Source organism: Papio anubis, chromosome 11 (assembly GCF_008728515.1).
Source record: "Papio anubis isolate 15944 chromosome 11, Panubis1.0, whole genome shotgun sequence".
In the NCBI taxonomy this organism is placed as follows: domain Eukaryota; kingdom Metazoa; phylum Chordata; class Mammalia; order Primates; family Cercopithecidae; genus Papio; species Papio anubis.
Window position 1 is genome coordinate 20,355,918 of NC_044986.1, and position 19,380 is coordinate 20,375,297.

The 19,380-nt window shown below is 43.9% G+C and overlaps 1 protein-coding gene across 41 annotated transcripts in view; it reads right to left on the bottom strand.

Moving 5' to 3' along the window:
- The window catches only part of TCF7L2 (transcription factor 7 like 2), a 219,443-nt gene that overhangs the window by 122,480 nt on the left and 77,583 nt on the right, over window positions 1-19,380 (bottom strand). For all 41 annotated transcript variants that reach the window (XM_031652056.1, XM_031652055.1, XM_031652058.1 and 38 more), the window contains one exon: window positions 5,067-5,168. In XM_031652056.1, coding sequence (XP_031507916.1) covers window positions 5,067-5,168 — 102 coding nt within the window. The remainder of the gene's footprint in view (window positions 1-5,066; window positions 5,169-19,380) is intronic.

Sequence of the window (19,380 nt, forward strand, 5' to 3'; positions counted from 1 at the left end):
CTCTCTCGGTGTCTAGAATGCTTTTTCCCACACTAAACATTTGCAGAAACAACGAATGAATCAGTCAATGGCAAATACAATCTCTCCAAAAAGACAACGCTTCCACCCCAAACCTGCTCCTCCTCCAATACTCTCCAATCAGTGAAGCGTCTCCAGCTACCTACCTTTGACTCTCCTTTCTCCCTCAATGCCAATATCTAACCTATCAGCAAGCTCCGCTGCTGTTTCCTCCACATCTCTATTTTCACCATCCCCGCTGCCAGCTTAACACACGCTCCTATTGAAACAGCCAACCTGCTCAAGTGACTCCCCAGTGTCAAATCCTCACCATATGCTGCACCCCACGTCACTCTCCCGGAGCCCTGCCCAACCTCTAGCCTCCTACCTGATTTCCTGCCTCTGTCCAAACCAAGCACTTTTCCCTTGAGGACTTTCATACATGTGTTTGCTTCTGCACACTCCCCATCCCTTCTCCTGTTCCTTCACGGGGCCAACCCCAATCAAGTCTTCAGAGCTCACTTTTAATGCAATCTCCTCAGGGAGCCGCCCAGGCCTGTAATCCCCACCAACTTCTCAGCTGAAATCAGGTCCCCCTGGTCATAGCCTCATGGGCCCTCTACTCTTTGAGGGCACCTGGCGCAGGGCCTCCCAAAGAGGTAGGGGCCACCGTGACTTTGCTGGTGCTCAGCAGGCAGCAGAGAGCCTCCCAACACATGCCACATCCCAGCAAGCATCCAGAATCCAGGTCAAACATCCCATCGAAACAACACATGTGTTTAATAACCAAGAGGGTGCTCTCTAGGTAGTGTTTTAAAAAATTAATTATGGGTAGGCTCCCCTGAACTCTTCAGAAACAAAAAGCAGAAGTTCAGCATGCCCTCTGAGCTTCCTTGAAAATGCACAGGGTAGATGGCAGAGACTTTCTCTGAAGCTCTACCCATCGTGCATTATTTCGTAAGAGTTTTCCACTCTCTTGCAGCATTTAAGCAATAACAACAAGAAAAGTACACCACCACAGTCTGGCAGGCTTTGTTCCTCAGGATTCAGTCTGCTTTCTTATCCCACACCTCCATGCTCATTACACAACAAAACACACCAGACCAAGAAGCACAAAAAATCCACCCCAAGGTAAAATTCTACATCGACTTCAAAAGGAAACCCCCAAGATAAAACTGTAGGAACTTTTGAAGCCTTTTGCCATTTTGTAAGACATATACTATACCAAAATACCACCATTTGGGGTACAGAATCTTTTTTTGCTGGATACAAAGGAGGCTAAATGAAAGTCTTTGTATAGCACAGACACCGGAGGTGGTATCCAGGGAGCGGCTCCTAACCCCACAGCTTACCAGCCAAGACTGACTCAAACTCTACCACTCAGCACAACTTAGCTGCTTGGCACTCATTTTGTAAGAGGGAAAAAGGGAGCAAAGAATTAAAAATATAAATTTCAAAACTCCACCAAGAAAGAAAAAGAGCTTAGTTATGTGAATGCAAAAATAGGATTGGGGAGGCTGGGGGGTGGGGGTGTCTTGGAACTTGTGGCTAATGTCTCCGAGTTGTTAAGAAGTCCATGAATTTGTTGGGGGATGTGGGGAGGGAAGAAGGGAGAGGGAAGGTGGGGAGGAGGAAGGCAAAGACTAATGCCTTGTATAAACTCCCAGTTTGGGGCCAGCCAATGAAGACATCATCCCTGTTGGAATCAATTTCCTCTCTCCTCTGAACACAGATTAGGAATCACTGGATTGTAACAAACGAGATGCTATATCAGCTACAGGAACTAAAATGTGTGGAGTCTATTCTTAATTGAAATATCACTTGATAAGTTGACCTCCACTTGTTAAGAACATTTATTCTACACATCAATTTTTTCTAATGTGGTAACCCACATACCACATGAAAATAATCCAATCAGATTAAAGTAGTCCAGCGAAATGCTCTCAATTCCCACGTGAAGATTCTGCCCCAAATGGGTACTAGAAAAAGTTATTCTTCTTAGCAATCTGTGAAAGTTGTAGTTTCGAATGACTAATAATAAACACTGAATACATCCCTAATTCTCCAAGCAAGACAGTAGAAATAATTATGAAATAGCTTGGCCCAAAAGTTACAACAATTCCAAATTTCGGAGAAATTAGGAAGCAATCCTTAGACAATTATTTTGAAACATGTCTGATGAAACACTGTGATGTGACAACGTCTTACTAAAAAGAATGAAAAGCAAAGTGTGGGCAAGAGCCCCAAGTGTCTGCAGAAAAGTTAGCCCTTCATCAGCGACTCCAAACAAGAACCAGACCCTCTGGCCGATGTTTGACTCTACAAAGACCCAAATGATGTATCAGCCACCATTCAGAATGCGCCCTTTACAAACACAGACACACCGTACCAGCCAAGGTACAGCTGGTTTTGGTTGGCACATTGCCTTACATTCAGCAAAAATATAATCATAAATCTGTAGTCTCAAGGTGTATGCATCCTCAATCCCCAAAACTAGAGGTGACCAGGTGGATGGAGGTCAACAACACACGGCCTTTCTTCCACTCTACTTTCCTATCTCCCTCAAATAATTCCTCCTCCCCAGACATCCTCCTTCTCACCCCTGGTGTCAGGTGAAGACTGCAGAAAAGCCCCATCTCAGGGCTGACTGATAGAACCAAAGTCGCCATTCATGACAAGCATTCAAGTATTTCACAACCGTAAACCACATTTGTCCTTTTGTCCAAGTTCATGGCTTTTTCCTTCTCCCCAGCTCCCAGAGCCCACCTTCCTCCACCAGCCCATCCCCTCTAGGCAATGGCCATTCCCAGGTCCCTTTAGCACAGCAGAAAGCACAAAAGATTGTAGGACAGTTGCCAGCTGTGGCTGCTTTGGACAAAGGTCTCCAACTACAAGATGGTGTGTATGCCCCAGGGGAGTTGCTGTGGGTCAACACACCTGCTAAGACAGACACAGCAGAGGAAGAAGGGGCCTAAGCCCCCCTGCTGCACCCCTGGCCAAAATCCACACAGGCTCTGGAAGGAATGTTTTGCCATCTCCTCCAGATCATTAACTTCTACATAGGAAAATGAGATGCTTAGGGCCTAAGTTTCGGCAACTGCTCTTATGGAATTTGGGGTGGAGAATCATTGCTCTATCCAAATGGACGAATCCCCACTCTTGCACGGGGGTAAAGCCCCCTGGCATGGGGCCCACAGAGCCTATGCCACAAACACAGGGGCTGTGTCCACTCTGAACTACTGCCAGGATTCGCATATTCTCTCCTCACTCAAAGAGAGAAAACAACGAAGAGATTTTAAAGATAATGTCCTTTCTCTGTAGCTAAAAAATAAATGTGGGAAATTCCCATCAACCATTGCCAAAAGCAGAGAAATAAATTTCACAGCCTGGACCACGCTGGGAAATTCAGGGAGGCGGGAAAAGTGAAACAGGCTTCTTCACTTTATTCTCTAGGTGTCTAGAACTGTCACGCTTTTTAAAAAAATCTCTGTATGTTTGTTATGAATTTTTTTTAACAGGGCATTCACTTTCAAAGAAACCTGCATTAGAACCCCCAACTAGCAACTTCTTTATACCTATGCACTGTCCCTGACCATGACCCAATTTACAGTCAGCAAAACAAAACCAACCACAGCAAGTTACTTTCACCTCCCGTAGGAGAGAAGACACCACAAGGCTCTAGAAAGGGAGCAGAGAACTGGATCCAGGCCTTGCTCTGGCCACTGACTCAGCGTGTGACATTGGGCAATTCACTTAAGGCATCTCTGGGCCTCAGTTTCCTTTTCTGAGGGCACGTTGGGCCTAAATGATCTAAGGTCACTTCCAGCCCTGAAATCTTGACCTTATAGGAGCAGACATAATTATGAGCATCCATTTTATTGTGAAGTTGGAAGAAAGGGGAAGCTTCTAGCAAATGTCAATCTTCTTTCTACATGCCTCGTTTATACCATAGAAAAGAAGACATTGTCACAAATGATGACTCAAAATATGGTTTTACAAAAATAAGTTATTTTGTGATATATACACACACATGAGAGAGGTATAACTCATTAAATAACACATGTTCAGTTACAGCAAGCTCCAAAATAAGGAGGCAGTTAGCCCAAAATGGAAGAATGCATCTTAAGATTTTTCTACTTAAGAAACTTGTTTTGCGATTTTTAGAAATTACAATATAGAGGTAAAATGTATTTATGATTAACATCTTGTGATACTTCAATGAAAAATACATGATTGATTCATGCTTTGCATAATTCTACCTGTCATGGATGGATTCATTATAAAAATGTGCCTTCCATTAATTATTTCAAAAGCATGAAGTCCAGCTCATGATATATAGAAGGGAATCTTCAAATAAGGCTGAGCTATCTTCTCAAGAGGTTAATTTATAAATTCCACTCTTAGAGCCTACAAAGCCCTAAGAAAATACATTAAAAATGTATGTAGACACACACTTGTAGTCTCTTAGTACTAAAAACAAATGTTTTCTCTATCGAACCCACATACTTTCAAAGTCATAGATGTATAGATTAAATTCCATTTTAGCCTTTCTGAGTTCACTTCTACTCTAGGTTTACAAATCAAGCCAGCCCAGATGACATTTGTCTAATGTTAGTGTAGAATGTTACCAACAAATATTAAGATAAATTGGGGGAGACGATAATAGGCAAGTTTCAAATCCAGGACCCCCTTTTGAGTTTTCTAATTCCCTCTTCTTCACCTCACCTCCCCTGAATGTATTTTTATAACTGCTTTGATACCACTTCTAGTCTCCTCCATACCATGGTGATTGTGTCCCATAAACTAGAGCCCGCAAGGCTAGATTCTAACCGAATACATGGAAAAGAGTGGAGGAAAGGTTTGTAAAATTTCTGGGTAGGTTACAGTCATTAAGGTCCAATAGCAGAAAATGAATACCTCATAGACATAAGCTATATCCAAGAATATTTCCAAAGAAATTTTGTTTAAAGAAAGAGAAAAATGACAAATAAGGCCTGTTATCATCAAAAAAGCATTTTCTTTTTCACCCCCTCAATCAAGGAAGCCATCATCTCTGGGAGGTTACTTACGACAATGTGTGCCGGCGATGGGGACCGGGCATCCTTGAGGGCTTGTCTACTCTGCAGGCTCCCTGCCTGGACATCAAGCAGTGGCCATTTCATCTGGAGATACTGGCGAGAGGAAACAAAAGTGAAATGGAAAACAATGAATTCAGAAAGTAAACGCAGAACAGCTAGCCCAAGAAATAACTGTGACATGGGTCAGAAACTAAAAAACATACAAGCATGCAAATAATCATTTAAAAAAAAAAAAAAAAAAGCATGCGATACCAATAGGTTCTTCCTTAGAGCTCAAGTTCAACAGGTACACATATAGAAGATTAATGTTACTAGCAATTGTATTTTTTATCTTTGCATTCAAACCACAGGGTAGCTTCAGAAAAAAATGATTTCATTGCTACTACCTTAATTGGGTGGGGGGTGGAGGGCAGTGGGAGAGGTGGGGAGGGAGAGGAATACAGAGCTATTCCAAAGGAAGTAAAACACAAATCTCAAGCCAGAAGTGTCCTAGGAAACCATCAATTCCAAATCTACTCCTTCTCAACCTCTGTTTTTCAAATGTCATCATCCTTCACTTTAAAGGAAGTCAAGTACATGTGAGCAGCTATCCTTTAGGTAGCAAAAGCTATCTGAGTACGGTGAGCATGCAGTTCCTCACACAACCCAAGTTTACTCAACAAAAATTACTTCTTGGTAAAAGATGCACGGTGCCAGACACAATGTATACACTCACCTCAAAAGACCAGAGGAATGCTTTAGTATGCACGGGTTTACCGTAGACATAAAAATAAAGGTGTAAGTCAATTCTGTCTGTCCCCACCTTCCTCCAAACTAGGAAATGAATATACGGCCCAAGGGAGCTACTTCTGTCAAAAGCAATCCATTAGCTTTCAGTGAGATTTGAAGGATGAGTTGCCCCAGTTCCTCATTTTGCAGACAAGGTAAAATGAGGTGAGGTGGCTTCCCCAGTCACAGGCGTACTCAGCCCATGTATAAGAAACTCTTAGGCATTTAACTTCCGTTGGTAACATTATGACAGTTTCACTCAGGAAACCAAACGGAACTTAGACACAATGCTTAGAAGCACATGGAGACGAGCCTTTATGTTTCCCACGGCCAACTCACTAATCCATCAGTTAATGAATGCTTGGAGGGGATATAAGGAGACACCTTGGTCATTGCGGAGACCTCCTCAAGCAAAATACATGGCTGGTTTTAATAGTAATTCTATGGAAAACTTTACTCAATGAACACTGAGTACTACTTGCTTTGTGTACAGGCTGTGACAAGCATTAGGAGATACAAAGATGTCTGCTCTCACGGAGCTTGTGCCAGCATGAGGAGCCTTACAGACACAGGTAAATCAAGACAGAATATGGTGACACTGTGACAGAGACTCAGGAACTCAGAAAATGCCAAGAAAGATGACAGAATTTCTGGGACACGAGACTGGGGAAGGCTGCACAGAGTTAGGTCTTGATGGTCAGAACAATTTCAATAGAAAGAAAAAAGACAGGAAAGGATAATACAGAATAGTTTGCACAAATTCCACATGAGACAGAAGTGCCAAAGCCATCCACAAGTCAGCCGACGAGTTCCTCAAAGATACGACGGCTTGGTAAATTCAAACCAAATTTGGTTATATTTAAAGCTGAACGATCACTGCCCAAGAACTACCTGCCAAAGTGCACAGTCGATTTTCCCATGATGTCTAGGATCTATACAAGATGAGTGGGTCTGCTACAAATTCAGAGCTTTCACCCAGAGGCCTCCCATGGTGAGCAACCTAGATAATAGTCTCGTTGTGTCTGTAACTCGCCACAAGACCCTGCATTGAATCCCCTTGCTTCTGCGATCTCTGGTTTTTTCATCTGAGTACCGAAGGAGTTGTCCTATCTGTCACAGGGTATTAGATGGGGAGTCTGTCCCAAACACTGAAGGATTTCTAGGACTCCAAGCCCCCAGACAGTAAATACAGGAACCCCTCTGTCATCCTTACCATCTTACCACTTCCAATTACCTTCTCTGGGAGCAGTATCATCTCAAGTTGAGAACCACTGAAGTAAATATTTCCAGAGTCTCCATCTGTAACCCAGGCCAGAGGGCTCTGGGAATCTGACTGCCCCGTCTCACCCCGACTTCTTCCCATTCTCACTTACCACATAACTATATGCACTGCATTGGTCAAAACCACTCAATAGAGTCATTTCCTTGAGGCCAACCAAAGTGGACACCCACGAACACTCACCTCTCCATCTCATAAAAACCCGTGAACAAAAACGCCAAATGGAGTCGAACCCATCTACACCCCAAGCTATCCCTCAGTGGGGAGAGCTACGTTGGTGGACAAGTTTTCATCTTTGACCACCTGCAAAACTGATTTGATTACATCCAAATACTAGCTCTGTCGAATTAGGAAACTTGGGCTTTGTTGAAGGTGACAGACCTGCCCTGAGGACCCACCCAGGAACTGTCATACTCATAATACAATATTAACATGGAGACTTATAATTCTTACTTTACATAAAAGCTTCATTGTGTGCCACATCCAATCTCCATAGGCTACCTGCACCACATATTTTTATGAGCCTACATTTCAGCGCTCCAAGCCTACAATACACATAATTTTCAATTATGTTAGGGCAGCTCAGGATCATTGCCTATATAACATTACTGTTGGAGGAAATGAGACTCGGCCCCACTGCCCAGAGAGAGCTAAGCAAATCCAGATGGTGCAGGAAGACAGCCCTGGTCCTGCTGACTTGCAGGGACTCCGCAGTGACAGCCCCAAACTCTCCTTCCCAGTGCAACTTGATGCCACAGAACCGCTGGGTACACACAAATCCAAGCCCGTTCCTTGAATCTTAACTGGCATTCAGGCTGATGAAGTGCCTTTTGGGGAAATAAGTATTATGTAAGGATTTTCTAAAGGAAGCTATTAACCTTCTCCAAAAGTGATGGGTTTCCCAGCTTCCTTCATCTTCTACAATTGGTCCTTATTAATAGGGAAAATAAATAAATAAAGGGAAGAAAAAGGAAATTAGGTACTATTACAGCCTAGAGGAAAATTTTTTCCTTCCTGGAGACATTAAGCAGCAGGAAATTCTATTCTGTTAGGTCCTAAAGGAAGACCTGAAGGAGGGGGCATCTCAGATTTACAAAAGGGCTGGAACCCTGTGCCACGTTTTCCCAACCATCTGACTTGGTTTTATATCCTTTTGGGGGAGGGAAAAAAAAAGTTCCCACCATCCCACTATAAAAACAACAGTGGGCTCCAGCTCTCTTCCTCTTAGGCTGTTCAACGTGGAAATTATGAATTGCCTACAAAAACATTAAACTTTTCAACAAACTGCAATCACATGGGGCTGTGGGAATTCCTACATTGAAAACTGTTGGAAGGGAGTCTGCTCAACGTTCCTTTAAAAAAAAAAAAAGGAAAGAAAGAAAGAAGGCCATCTTGGCTTAAGCATTTCATCCTTTGTTGAATAATAATGTTCTGATCATGGCCCATTAGGGTTTTTCCCCACATCATATTTTATGATACGTCTCAGGGAGCTTAAGTCAAGCTTTGGACCTGTGAGCAAATCTTGAAATACGTACAACACCAACGGCCCGACAGGAATCAAAGCAGCTGAAAAGACTGTTAAATTACCAGCAAAAAGAAAAAGGTAAGCATCTCTAATTTCTTTTTCTCCTCTTCTACTTCCCCCCAGTGAAAACAGGGAGAAAAGGAAAATGAGGAGAGGCTCCTTTAGGAATTAGTCTTAGCAGAAACTGGCATCTACTAAAGCCAGACAGATGGAGCCTGCTCCCATAGAGGGGCCTTCATCCTCAAGAATCTTCCATCAGCGGCAAGAATGTCGAGGATGAGCTGCTCTGAGAACCTGCCCCCTTACAGCCGCTACTGAGGGCTCTGTATACATTTCTTTTCTAAACAAGCAGCAAACTTAAAGGGCAGATGATGATGATGATGATGAGGAGGAGGCAACGAAGTTGCCAGGAAACTTCACATCCTTGATAAAACACCCATGTGGTTTCCAGTATTTCCAGTATTTCCTTTCAGTGACTCTGCTCCACAGATGGACGGGCAAATGGAATTTGTCCCCTTATTTGTTCAGGGCAGGGCCGGCAAACCTTTTCTGTAAAGCGCCAGACAGCAAATATCTTAGGCTTTGCGGCCCATACGATCTCTGTCATAACTACTCGACTCAGCCCTCGTAACTCGAAAGCAGCCACAGGCAGTGAGGGTATGTCTTGTATCATGGCTGTGCTCCAATAAAACCTTATTTATAGACACTGAAATGTGAATTTCATATCATTTTCCTGTGTCAGAAAATATTATTCCTCTCTTGATGTGTTTCAACCATTTAAAAATAATAAAAGTGCTGGGTGCGGCGGCTCAGGCCTGTAGTCCCAACGCTTTGGAAGGCCAAGGCCAGAGAATTACTGAAGGCCAGGAGTTCCAGACCAGCCTGGGCAACAACAGCAAGACTCTACAAAAATAAAAAAAGTTAGCTGGACGTGATGATACATGCTTGTGGCACATGCCTGTAGGTTCCAGCTACTCAGGAGGCTGAAGCAGGAGGATTGCTAGAGCCCAGGAGTCTGAGGCTGCAGGAGCCATGATTGCACCACTGCACTCTACTCTGGGTGACAAAATGAGACCCTGCCTCAAAAAACATTATTAATAATGATAATAAAAAGTCATTCTTAGCTCACTGGCCAGACAAAAGCAGGTGGCAAGCCAGTTTTGGTCTATGGGCCATAGTTTGTCATGTCCTAGTTAGGGAATAAAATTGTAGAGGCCTGCCCATATCAGATGGGCGACGGTGCCTTCCCTTGCTGGGCCTTCAATCCAAACAGCCAAACACAGGCATATAGAAAAGCATGTCCAGTGGCCTAAAAGCAATGTTTCGGATTAACTCAAGTTGTGAGGGAAAAGCTTGGAAAAAAATTTGAACCCTTTGGCTGAGGCCCCCGTCACAAGGTCTAACCACAAGACCACAATCACACCAAAATAACTATCCCCTCTTTTCCAGAATGGAAGTCTAAAAATCCCTGAGCAATTCTGCCTGGAAAAGGTTCAGAGTGAGACCCTGTTGAAAGAAAGAGAGAAAAGAAAGGAAGGAAAGAGACAGAAAGGGAAGGAGAGGGAAGGAAAGGGGAGGAAAGGGAAGGAGGGGAGGGGAGACGGGAGTGTGGAGGGAAAAGGGGAGGGGAGGGGAGGGGAGGGGAGGGGAGGGGAGGGAAGGGAAATTATGATTTTTTTGAGATAGAGTCTTACTCTGTTGCCCAGGCTGGAGTGTAGTGGTGTGATCTCAGCTCACTGCAACCTCTGCCTCCCAGCTTCAAGTAATTCTCCTGCCTCAGCCTCCCAAGTAGCTGGGATTACAGGCGCGTGCCATCACGTCTGGCTAATTTTTATATTTTTAGTAGAAATGGGATTTTACCATGTTGGTCAGGCTGGTCTCAAACTCCTGACCTCAGATGACCCTCCCACCTCAGTCTCCCAAAGTGCTGGGATTACAGGTGGGAACCACCATGCCCGACCAAAAAAATCGAATTAATTGGATACTATCCTCATGATAGCTTTCTGCTCATAGCCAGCAGAAAGATTCGATAAATATTCCTAATCCTCTGCTGCCAGAAAGTTGTACTTCTGGTTTTTATAAAATACAAAGTCAATACTCTGCTTATACATCCAAAGCCAAGGGTATAGCCAGTCATAGCCCATGATGTCCAAAGTCACTAAGCCTCCCCCGCATCAAGGTGGTTGCTCCTAACCTTTCAGTGCAGCCTCACCACCGGCCATTCATACAGATCCCCTACAAATATGCAACACTGAAGACCGCATCGTGACTCTCATATCATTACACAAAAGAAAAGACAACCAGAAGCCACTCACCATAAAAAGGGAAATACCAGAAAAATGTGCGAAGTAAGAAAATAAGAAGTACAAGTATCCACCCCAACAGCGGACACTTACTTCTTCGGGAACTCATATTGTGACACGCACCTAATAGACACACATATGTCTGTTAAAGAAGAGGCCTGATTGCCTCTTTCTAAACCTACCTCATTTCTCAGAAATGGAAGATGGAAAACTCAGCCCATCTTCTATAAACAAGTAATTTTGCCTGGGCGTCAGGGAATCCCAATTTACCCAGAATGGTTAAAACACAAGCAGTTGTGATTAATTTAATATTCTGCCCTACACTCTAAATCATACAGGCACCAAAGTTTTCCAAAAGTTAGCATTGATCAAATATACCTAACACTGAAACTCTGTGAAACTATTTCAGAAGTCCCTTCAGAATTGTAAGGGGCATCATTACAAAGTCTGTTCAACCAATTTTTCTGCAGTTGCAGAAGGTACAGGAGATTAGGCTGCTTTGTTCTAGGTAAAACCATACTCTAGGAATTGCATCTTTTGAAAAAATCCAGAGAGCCTAAAACAGAGACTTTACTTGCCTAGAAAGCATGATTGTATAGAAAAGGAAGTTCAGAAATAACGTGATTTCTGTTGTTTGACATAAATAAGTATGTACTATAGTTACCTAGGAAAAGAAAACCAAAGATCTCAGAAGGTTGGGTAGACTCTGGACTTGGAGAAAGAATAAAGCCATAGAAAAATTTCAAGCCAGGCGTGGTGGCTCACGCCAGTAATCCCAGTACTTTGGAAGGCTGAGGCAGGAAGATTGCTTGAGCCCAGGAGTTCAAGACCAGCCTAGGTAACATAGCGAGACCCCATCTCTACCAAAAAAAAAAAAAAATTAGCTGAGTGTGGTGGCGTGTGCCTGTGGTCCCAGCTACTTGGGAGGCTGAGGTGGGAGGATCACTTGAACCCAGGAGGCGGAGGTTGCAATGAGCCAAGAAGGTGCCACTGCACTCCAGCCTGAGCGACAGAGGAAGACCTGGTCTCAAAAAGAGGAGAAGAAAAAGAAGAAGAAGAAGAAAAAGAAGAAGAAGAAGAAGAAGAAGAAGAAGAAGAAGAAGAAGAAGAAGAAGAAGAAGAAGAAGAAGAAGAAGAAGAAGAAGAAGAAGAAGAAGAAGAGGAGAAAAGGAAAAAAGAGAGAGAAAGAAGATGGAGGAGGAGGCGGGGAGGGAGAAGAAAAAAGAAATAAGAAATAAGAAAGGGAAAGGGAAAGGAAAAGGGGAAGGGGAAGGGGAAATGGAAGGGGAAGGGAAGGGAAGATTTAAGTAAGATATTAAGGTTGACTTGCGGGGAAAAAAGCCAACATAGTCGGAACTCGCAAGTTTTTCCCTTAAATCACTATCTCATTTCTCACATAAAAGGAATATAGGGAAAGAAACGTTGGATATCAAGGCATCTGTGTGAACAATTTAATAGCCTTATCTTCTATCAGTTGGTTGTTATAAGATTTTCAATGAAATCCTTATAGTTAACCTTTTTCTCATAAATATTTTTAATCATAACCATTAAAGAGCACTAATACTGTATCACTTCATATTTAGAGGGTATTTCAGAGTTCAGAACAACATCCACAATAACCCTACAAAATAAATGGGCAGAAAGGTGGAACTAACCTGTCAGTAGCAAGGAGGAAACTAAGGCCAACAGAGCAAGACCCAGATTGCCTGATGTGACAGGGGCGAGTGGCAGTCAAGCGTCTAGGGCTCCAGCACACCCGATGTGTTTTCACTCACCCTGACTTACCTTACAAACCCTTCTGTCTTTCCCAGTTTTCTTATCAACTGTTAGGCATCTTTGCCTGAACACAACCAGGATGTGTGTCTCAAAGTACATGGTGAAGGGAACATCTCAGTGTCCCCAAAGTAATAAGCAAGACTTTCGAGCATCTACCATCTCCCCCTCCTAAGCCCTATGGACAAACATTGAATTGTTTTCCAAGAAAATTTTTCTACCAGATTTAAGGAGGCCCCTGGTGTGATGAAGACAACAAAGCAAAACAACTAACAAACAAAAAAATCCAATTAACAAAACTTGGGATTCACTGTTTTCTTTACCCCGCCAATCCTTCAACATCCCTGTCCCTAAACTATTTCTGCACTTGCCAGGTTAGTGGTTCTGCAGGGAGGCTATGGTACAGCAGCTCACACATGCACAAATCGGTATGGAATTTCACCAGACCCTCCTCTCACAACGAATGGGCCCCTTAGGCTGAGGCCCAGGCCTTCCTCCACCCTCCCCCAAAAGTCACTCTTCAAATTATGAGTGCGTACTCCCAGGAAAAGCATGGTAGAAGGGGAAGAATCTGGAAACCTATTTCCAGGCCTAGCTCTGTCATTGACCTGGCATGTCACTTCATTTCTTCATTGGACAACCTCTTCTCCATTCTTTGCCTAAGTCTGTAGCAAGAAATGGGGAACATGATCTAAAAATCTCTTTCTACTTCAATGCATGGATTCCTGCAGCATTTACTATTAAGCATATGCTCTGTGTCAGCTATGGACTAGATATTCTGAGGCCCAGAGAAGTCATCTAAAGACACAGTCAATGGGACAATAAGCTAATCAATGGTGCAGGAATTAACACAAAGAAGGTAAGTGGGCCAGACACAGTGGCTCATGCCTGTAATTCCAGCACTTTAGGAGGCAGAGGTGGGCAGATCACTTGAGGTTAGTAGCTCGAGACCAGCCTGGCCAACATGGTGAGACCCCATCTCTCCAAAAAATATAAATGAGCTGGGTGTGGTGGCAGGCGCCTGTTATGCCAGTTACTCGGGAGGCTAAAGCAGGAGAATTGCTGGAACCCGAGGGCAGAGGTTGCAGTGAGCCAAGATCATGCAACTACACTCCAGCTTGGGCAACAGAGCCAGACTCCATCTCAAAAGAAAAAAAAAAAGCCGGGCGCGGTGGCTCAAGCCTGTAATCCCAGCACTTTGGGAGGCTGAGATGGGCGGATCCGAAGTCAAGATATCGAGACCATCCCGGCTAACAAGGTGAAACCCCATCTCTACTAAAAAATACAAAAAACTAGCCAGGCGAGGTGGCAGGCGCCTGTAGTCCCAGCTACTTGGGAGGTTGAGGCAGGAGAATAGCGTGAACCCGGGAGGCGGACCTTGCAGTCAGCTGAGATCTGGCCACTGCACTCCAGCCTGGGCGACAGAGTGAGATTCCGTCTCAAAAAAGAAAAAAAGAAAAAAAAATGGTTGCACAGTATCCAAACCTTGCCGACTTGTTTAGAGGGACTTTTTTCCTGATGCACTCCAGATCTGTTAAATGAAACTTGGTAGTGGCCCAGGATCTGTATGTATTTTTTTCCAACTTGCCAAGCAATTCTGATGATCAGTCATTAGCATCAACTATCGGTGCTAGGGCAGTGTCAATAATCAGCATGTAGTCCATTTGAAGATTCCATTTTACTTCCTCAAAGGCTCTTTTATACCTCTAAATTGATTGTCACTACATTCTTTTTAGGTGGTCAAAGCCAATAATCTCCAAATCCATCTTAAAACAGAAGAAAATGAGGCAGAGAAAATTAAGTGACTTAGTTATACACAGTTATAAGGGACTGAAACCAGAATGCAGGACTTTGGTACTTCCAGAACAGAACTCTTTTGCCTACACCCTACTGAGCTTACAGGTAGAATGGCCAATGGGTGCCCAGGCGGCAGGAAAGAAATCTCCAGGGGAGGGCAAAGACCCTACAATGGTGCAGTCCCAAGACACGGGACTGGTGAGACAGACTCTGGCTTCTGAGATAGTCTTGCTCCATTGTGACGAGAAAAGGCCCAGACCTAGCCATCTCAAAGTCTTCAGGCAACCCCAAGATTGAGTCCCACCCAAAGGGCTGTGGATTCCAAGCAAATGCCAGCTCCACCACCAGCACACAAGTCCCTAAGCCAGGAGGTTAAAGGACATGAAGACATTGGAAGAATTCAAAAGGAGCAGCCCTTGTCCTCCCATGTCACTCAAAGTCTTCAGCCTCCAGACAAAGCAAGACAGGCTCATGCCCCATGGCCGCTAAGCTGATGACTAACAAATAATGAATGCTTGCAAGCTGCTGGAGGAACCTCCCATTAAGAGGCAGGCCAGAGGCCATCTACCTTCAGGCAGAAAAGTATTTATAATCTTTCATTTTAATATCAACCTTGTGGTCACCATATTTTCTAATTACTGCTTCTTATAAAAAGGCCAAGTACAATGCAGTTAATTGGAATGTTTTAGTTACTACCCATGTCTGTAGAGCATGCTGAAGTAGGCAGAGGCAACGGGAAACCAGGAAAATAGCTGGAAGACATGGAGCAGCCCAGGAATGAATGTGGGTGTCACTGGGAGCTTAATATGGTATGTTCTGGGATAAGAACGCACCAAGTCTCAACCGGTAGCTGGATAACTAAAATATGGTACAGCCATAAAATGGAATACTATTCAGTAATAAAAACAAATGGAGTACTGACACATGCCACAACATGGTAGCCCTTGAAAATATGCTAACTTAAAGGCAGACCAAGAAAGTGTCATATTGTATGATTCTTTTTATATGAAATAACCAAAATAGGCAAATCCATAGAGACAGGAAGTAAATTAGTGATTGCCAGGAGCTGAGGGGACGGTGGGTAGAGACTGGTTGCTAGGGTTACAGGGTTTCTTTTGGGGATGATAAAAATATTAAGATACTGGTATGTTTGTACAATATTGTAAATATACTAAATATACTAAAAAACCACTGAATTGTACACTTTAAAGTGGTACCTTTTATGACATGTGAATTACATGCAAATTTAAGATGAACTGAAAACAAAGAAGAGTTAGGCACCATCTTTGATGGTGACCACATTCATTTAATAGATAAAAGGGGACGAGGAGGCTGGGCATGGTGGCTCATGCCTGTAATCCCAGCTCTTTGGGAAGCCAAGGCGGGTAGATCACCTGAGGTCAGGAATTTGCGACCAGCCTGACCAACGTGATGAAACCCTGTCTCTATTAAAAACACAAAAATTAGCCAGGTGTGGTGGTACATGCCTGCAATCCCAGCTACTTGGAAGGCTGAGACAGGAGAATCGCTAGAACCCGGGAGGTAGAGGTTGCAGTGAGCTGAGATCACGCCATTGCACTCAAACCTGGGCCACAAAAGTGAAATTCCATCTCAGGAGACAAAAAAAAAAAAAGAAGGATGGAGAGAAGACAGTCACATACACACACACTCCACCATAAAAGAATGAACAGAAAACCTGTGAAGCCGTTCTATACAAAATCATATCCTCCAAAGCTTCTTGGGAAACAAGCAATTTTTCCAAATGTGATTTTGGTTGGTGCTTGATCTCGGGGAGGGATGCTTACAAAGGCATGGGAACTCCAAGACCTTGTGAAAGATAAGAGAGGACAGTATACCTTGGGTTAATGGTGCTGATGAAGAAACATGGGAGAGAGGACTGTTTCAAGGCATGTGGCTAAAAAATAACAGAAGAGCAGTTGAGTCAACAAAACCACAGGCAATTCAGAAACCGGAATCTTATAGCCCATTCCCTACCACCCTGTGACCTCAGTTTCTCTACCTAAAAAAAGTGGGCATGAAATCACTTACCTAAAGTCCCTCGACTAGCTTCCACATCATTTATTCAACCTTCAAGGATAAACCATGGGAATGAAGACAAAGAATTATATCAGGTCCAAGGCAGCTAAGATTTGCTATTTCTTCTTCTACACAGGGGATTTAACAGCCAGAAATTTTAGGTCTACCATGGAAATTGTTAGAGACGAAGCCAACAAATGACCTTTAAGAGGTACAAAGCCAGCAAGTAACAGGGTCCTGGTGACCTGAAAGGGTTATTTTAAATCCATGAATCATCAGATTGCAGCAGATATTAAAATCACAACTTCTAAAAAATCCCTTTCTGTCTCCATGGCTGGGAGCTCTCAAGGCTTGATTTTTCTAATTAGGTTCTCCTCCCCATTCTATATTTCTTTCCCCCATTCCACAACAACAAAAGACAACGAAAGACCTGGCGGTCAAAGAGCAATGAATTAACTTGCTTTAGTGAGTCTACATAGACAGCAAATGCGAGACGAGCTGGGTTCCGTGTCCTCCAACTTCAACTGAAACCGCACCCCGCGCTACGTTTTCCTTTTATTTTTTTCCCCTTGTCACACTGGAAAGAGGTCAGTGGCTCTGGCAGGGTCTCCCCGTCCAAATTTTTATTGTCAAATTCTAGCTGTGACAAGCATGTGGAGATGCTTCGTAACGCTACACCCAGGAAGCCCAAAGGTCAGCAGTGCCTCTGGTTAATTTTGCTTGGGGAGAAACAAACCCCAAAGCCGGGGTGGAGATTTACGGGAGGCTGACCTTCTGGAGGCCCACGACCCCCCTGCATGCAAGTCTTGCTGCCTCAGCCAGAAGCAGCCTGTCACTCAAGTATCATCTTGCTGTAACAAATTACTCCTAACCCAGGATTATGGCTCTTTCCAAATCCCTCCTAGAGAGCAAGGAAATAAACATTCTCTCCCAGGACTCTGCCCCAGTTGTTCCCCCTGTTGGTAATCCTTGTCTCTATTTGCTTCTCCTACAAGCCTTCATCTGGGAGGTCTGCTAGACCATCCCGGCCCACTTTCCTTTCAGACCTAAGCTGAATGTCTCAATTGTCCATTAGGCACAGTAAAAGATGAAGGCAGGCTTTCTGTCCGGAGAAGCCTCACACAATAGTTCCCTTTGCCCACACGCTTCTCGTCTGACTGCAGACCCGACGGGTCTAATCCTAGTCACTCAAGGAAGTCCACACCCCAAATTCCTTCCTCACGTTCCATGGGACGGGTGGCCAGAACAGACCATCCCAGTGAAGCAGGGCTGCAGGGCTACCCCTTGAGGATGGCGTGACATGTGGGGGTGGGTTGAAGAGGGTGAGGAGGGGAGAGAAGAGGAGAGGGAGGAAAGAGGGTCGAAAAGAAGAGGCAAGATAGCAGGGTTGCAGGCTGTAGAAACTGCCTCTCTTACCCCAGTCTGCGGTTTCCTTTAATAAACTACCAGGAGATATTTCGAGCACAATAACCTCATTTGGGGAAGGAAATACAGTTTTGTCCACTTCCAAAGTCTCCTGTGAAACACTGGGATATTCCAAGTACTTCGGACACAGAGGGCCGTCTTGTTTTTTTAATTGTATACACAGACTGACTAGAATATGCCAAGAAGCAGAGAAGAGAACAATGGATATTATCATCAAAGTGGGTGATTTGAGGAGATAAGGATCTTAGGGCTGTTTTAAGGAAGACTTTCTCCCTGAGAGAGAGAATGGTTGACAGGCACCCACTCTGACACATGACAGATGAGGAGAGAAACTCTCAAAGAACCAAAAGACACTGACAAAACATAAACACCCCTATCAAAACCCAGACACCAAATCAAATTCCTGCTTCAAAACCCAAAAAGAAACAAGCAGTTGAGGAACTAGGAATGCAACTTTCTGCAAGAATCAAAAAGTGCTGAAGAAATATAAATACCCTCATCAAAATCCAGACACCAAATCAAATTCCACTTCCAAAAAGAAAAAGAAAAACCAGTTGAATGAGTCAGCACCACTAACTCATTCCAAAGCAAGGACCACCTTTATTTTCTCATTTTTAAGGCCGGAGCTGACCACTCTCCCTTCTCCAGACTGGGCCACTATGCCTCTCTAACCCAACTTGTTCTCTGCTTTTGTGGTTTTAGTCTTTAAAAGAACTTGGCTTGGGAAGGAGCAATAATGATCTGAAGCTAACCACTTAGCTCATTAGTATGTCATCTGGACAGGCAAAATCAATTCCAACAGCATCGAGTTTGGGTATTCCCTCCCCAAAAGGTCTGCACTATTAATAGCAAGAAAGTTTCCCAGGCTTTGGTTTATTTGTAATCCCAACCAGCCCTGACCACAGAACCTGGCCATCTCTACTTCTAGAGCTCCCAGGGATTTAGGAGATGGGATTTCAGGTCTCAAGTTTTCAACAGCAGTGGAAAGATGTGGAAAGAAGGCTGAATTTAATGGAGGCAGAATGACACAGGCAAAGAGGGCCTGATCCCAAGAAATGGCTTGGTAGCAGAGGGTAAGAACTAAGGAATGTCTCTTTACCTATCTGACCCAGCTCCTGGGCCCTCTCTTACAGCCAGATCTAACTCCCTGATTCACCATTGTGGAGCTGACTGACAGAAGGTTCAAGAAAAAGCAGCATGGTTAAAAACTAAACTTAGGCCAGGCACAGTGGCTCACGCCTGTAATCCCAGCACTTCTGGAGGCCGAGGCGGTTAGATCACCTGAGTTCAGGAGATTGAGACCAGCCTGGCCAACATGGCGAAACATCGTCTCTATAAAAATACAAAAATTAGCCAGGCGTGGCGATGCGTGCCTGTAGTCCCAGCTACTCAAGAAGC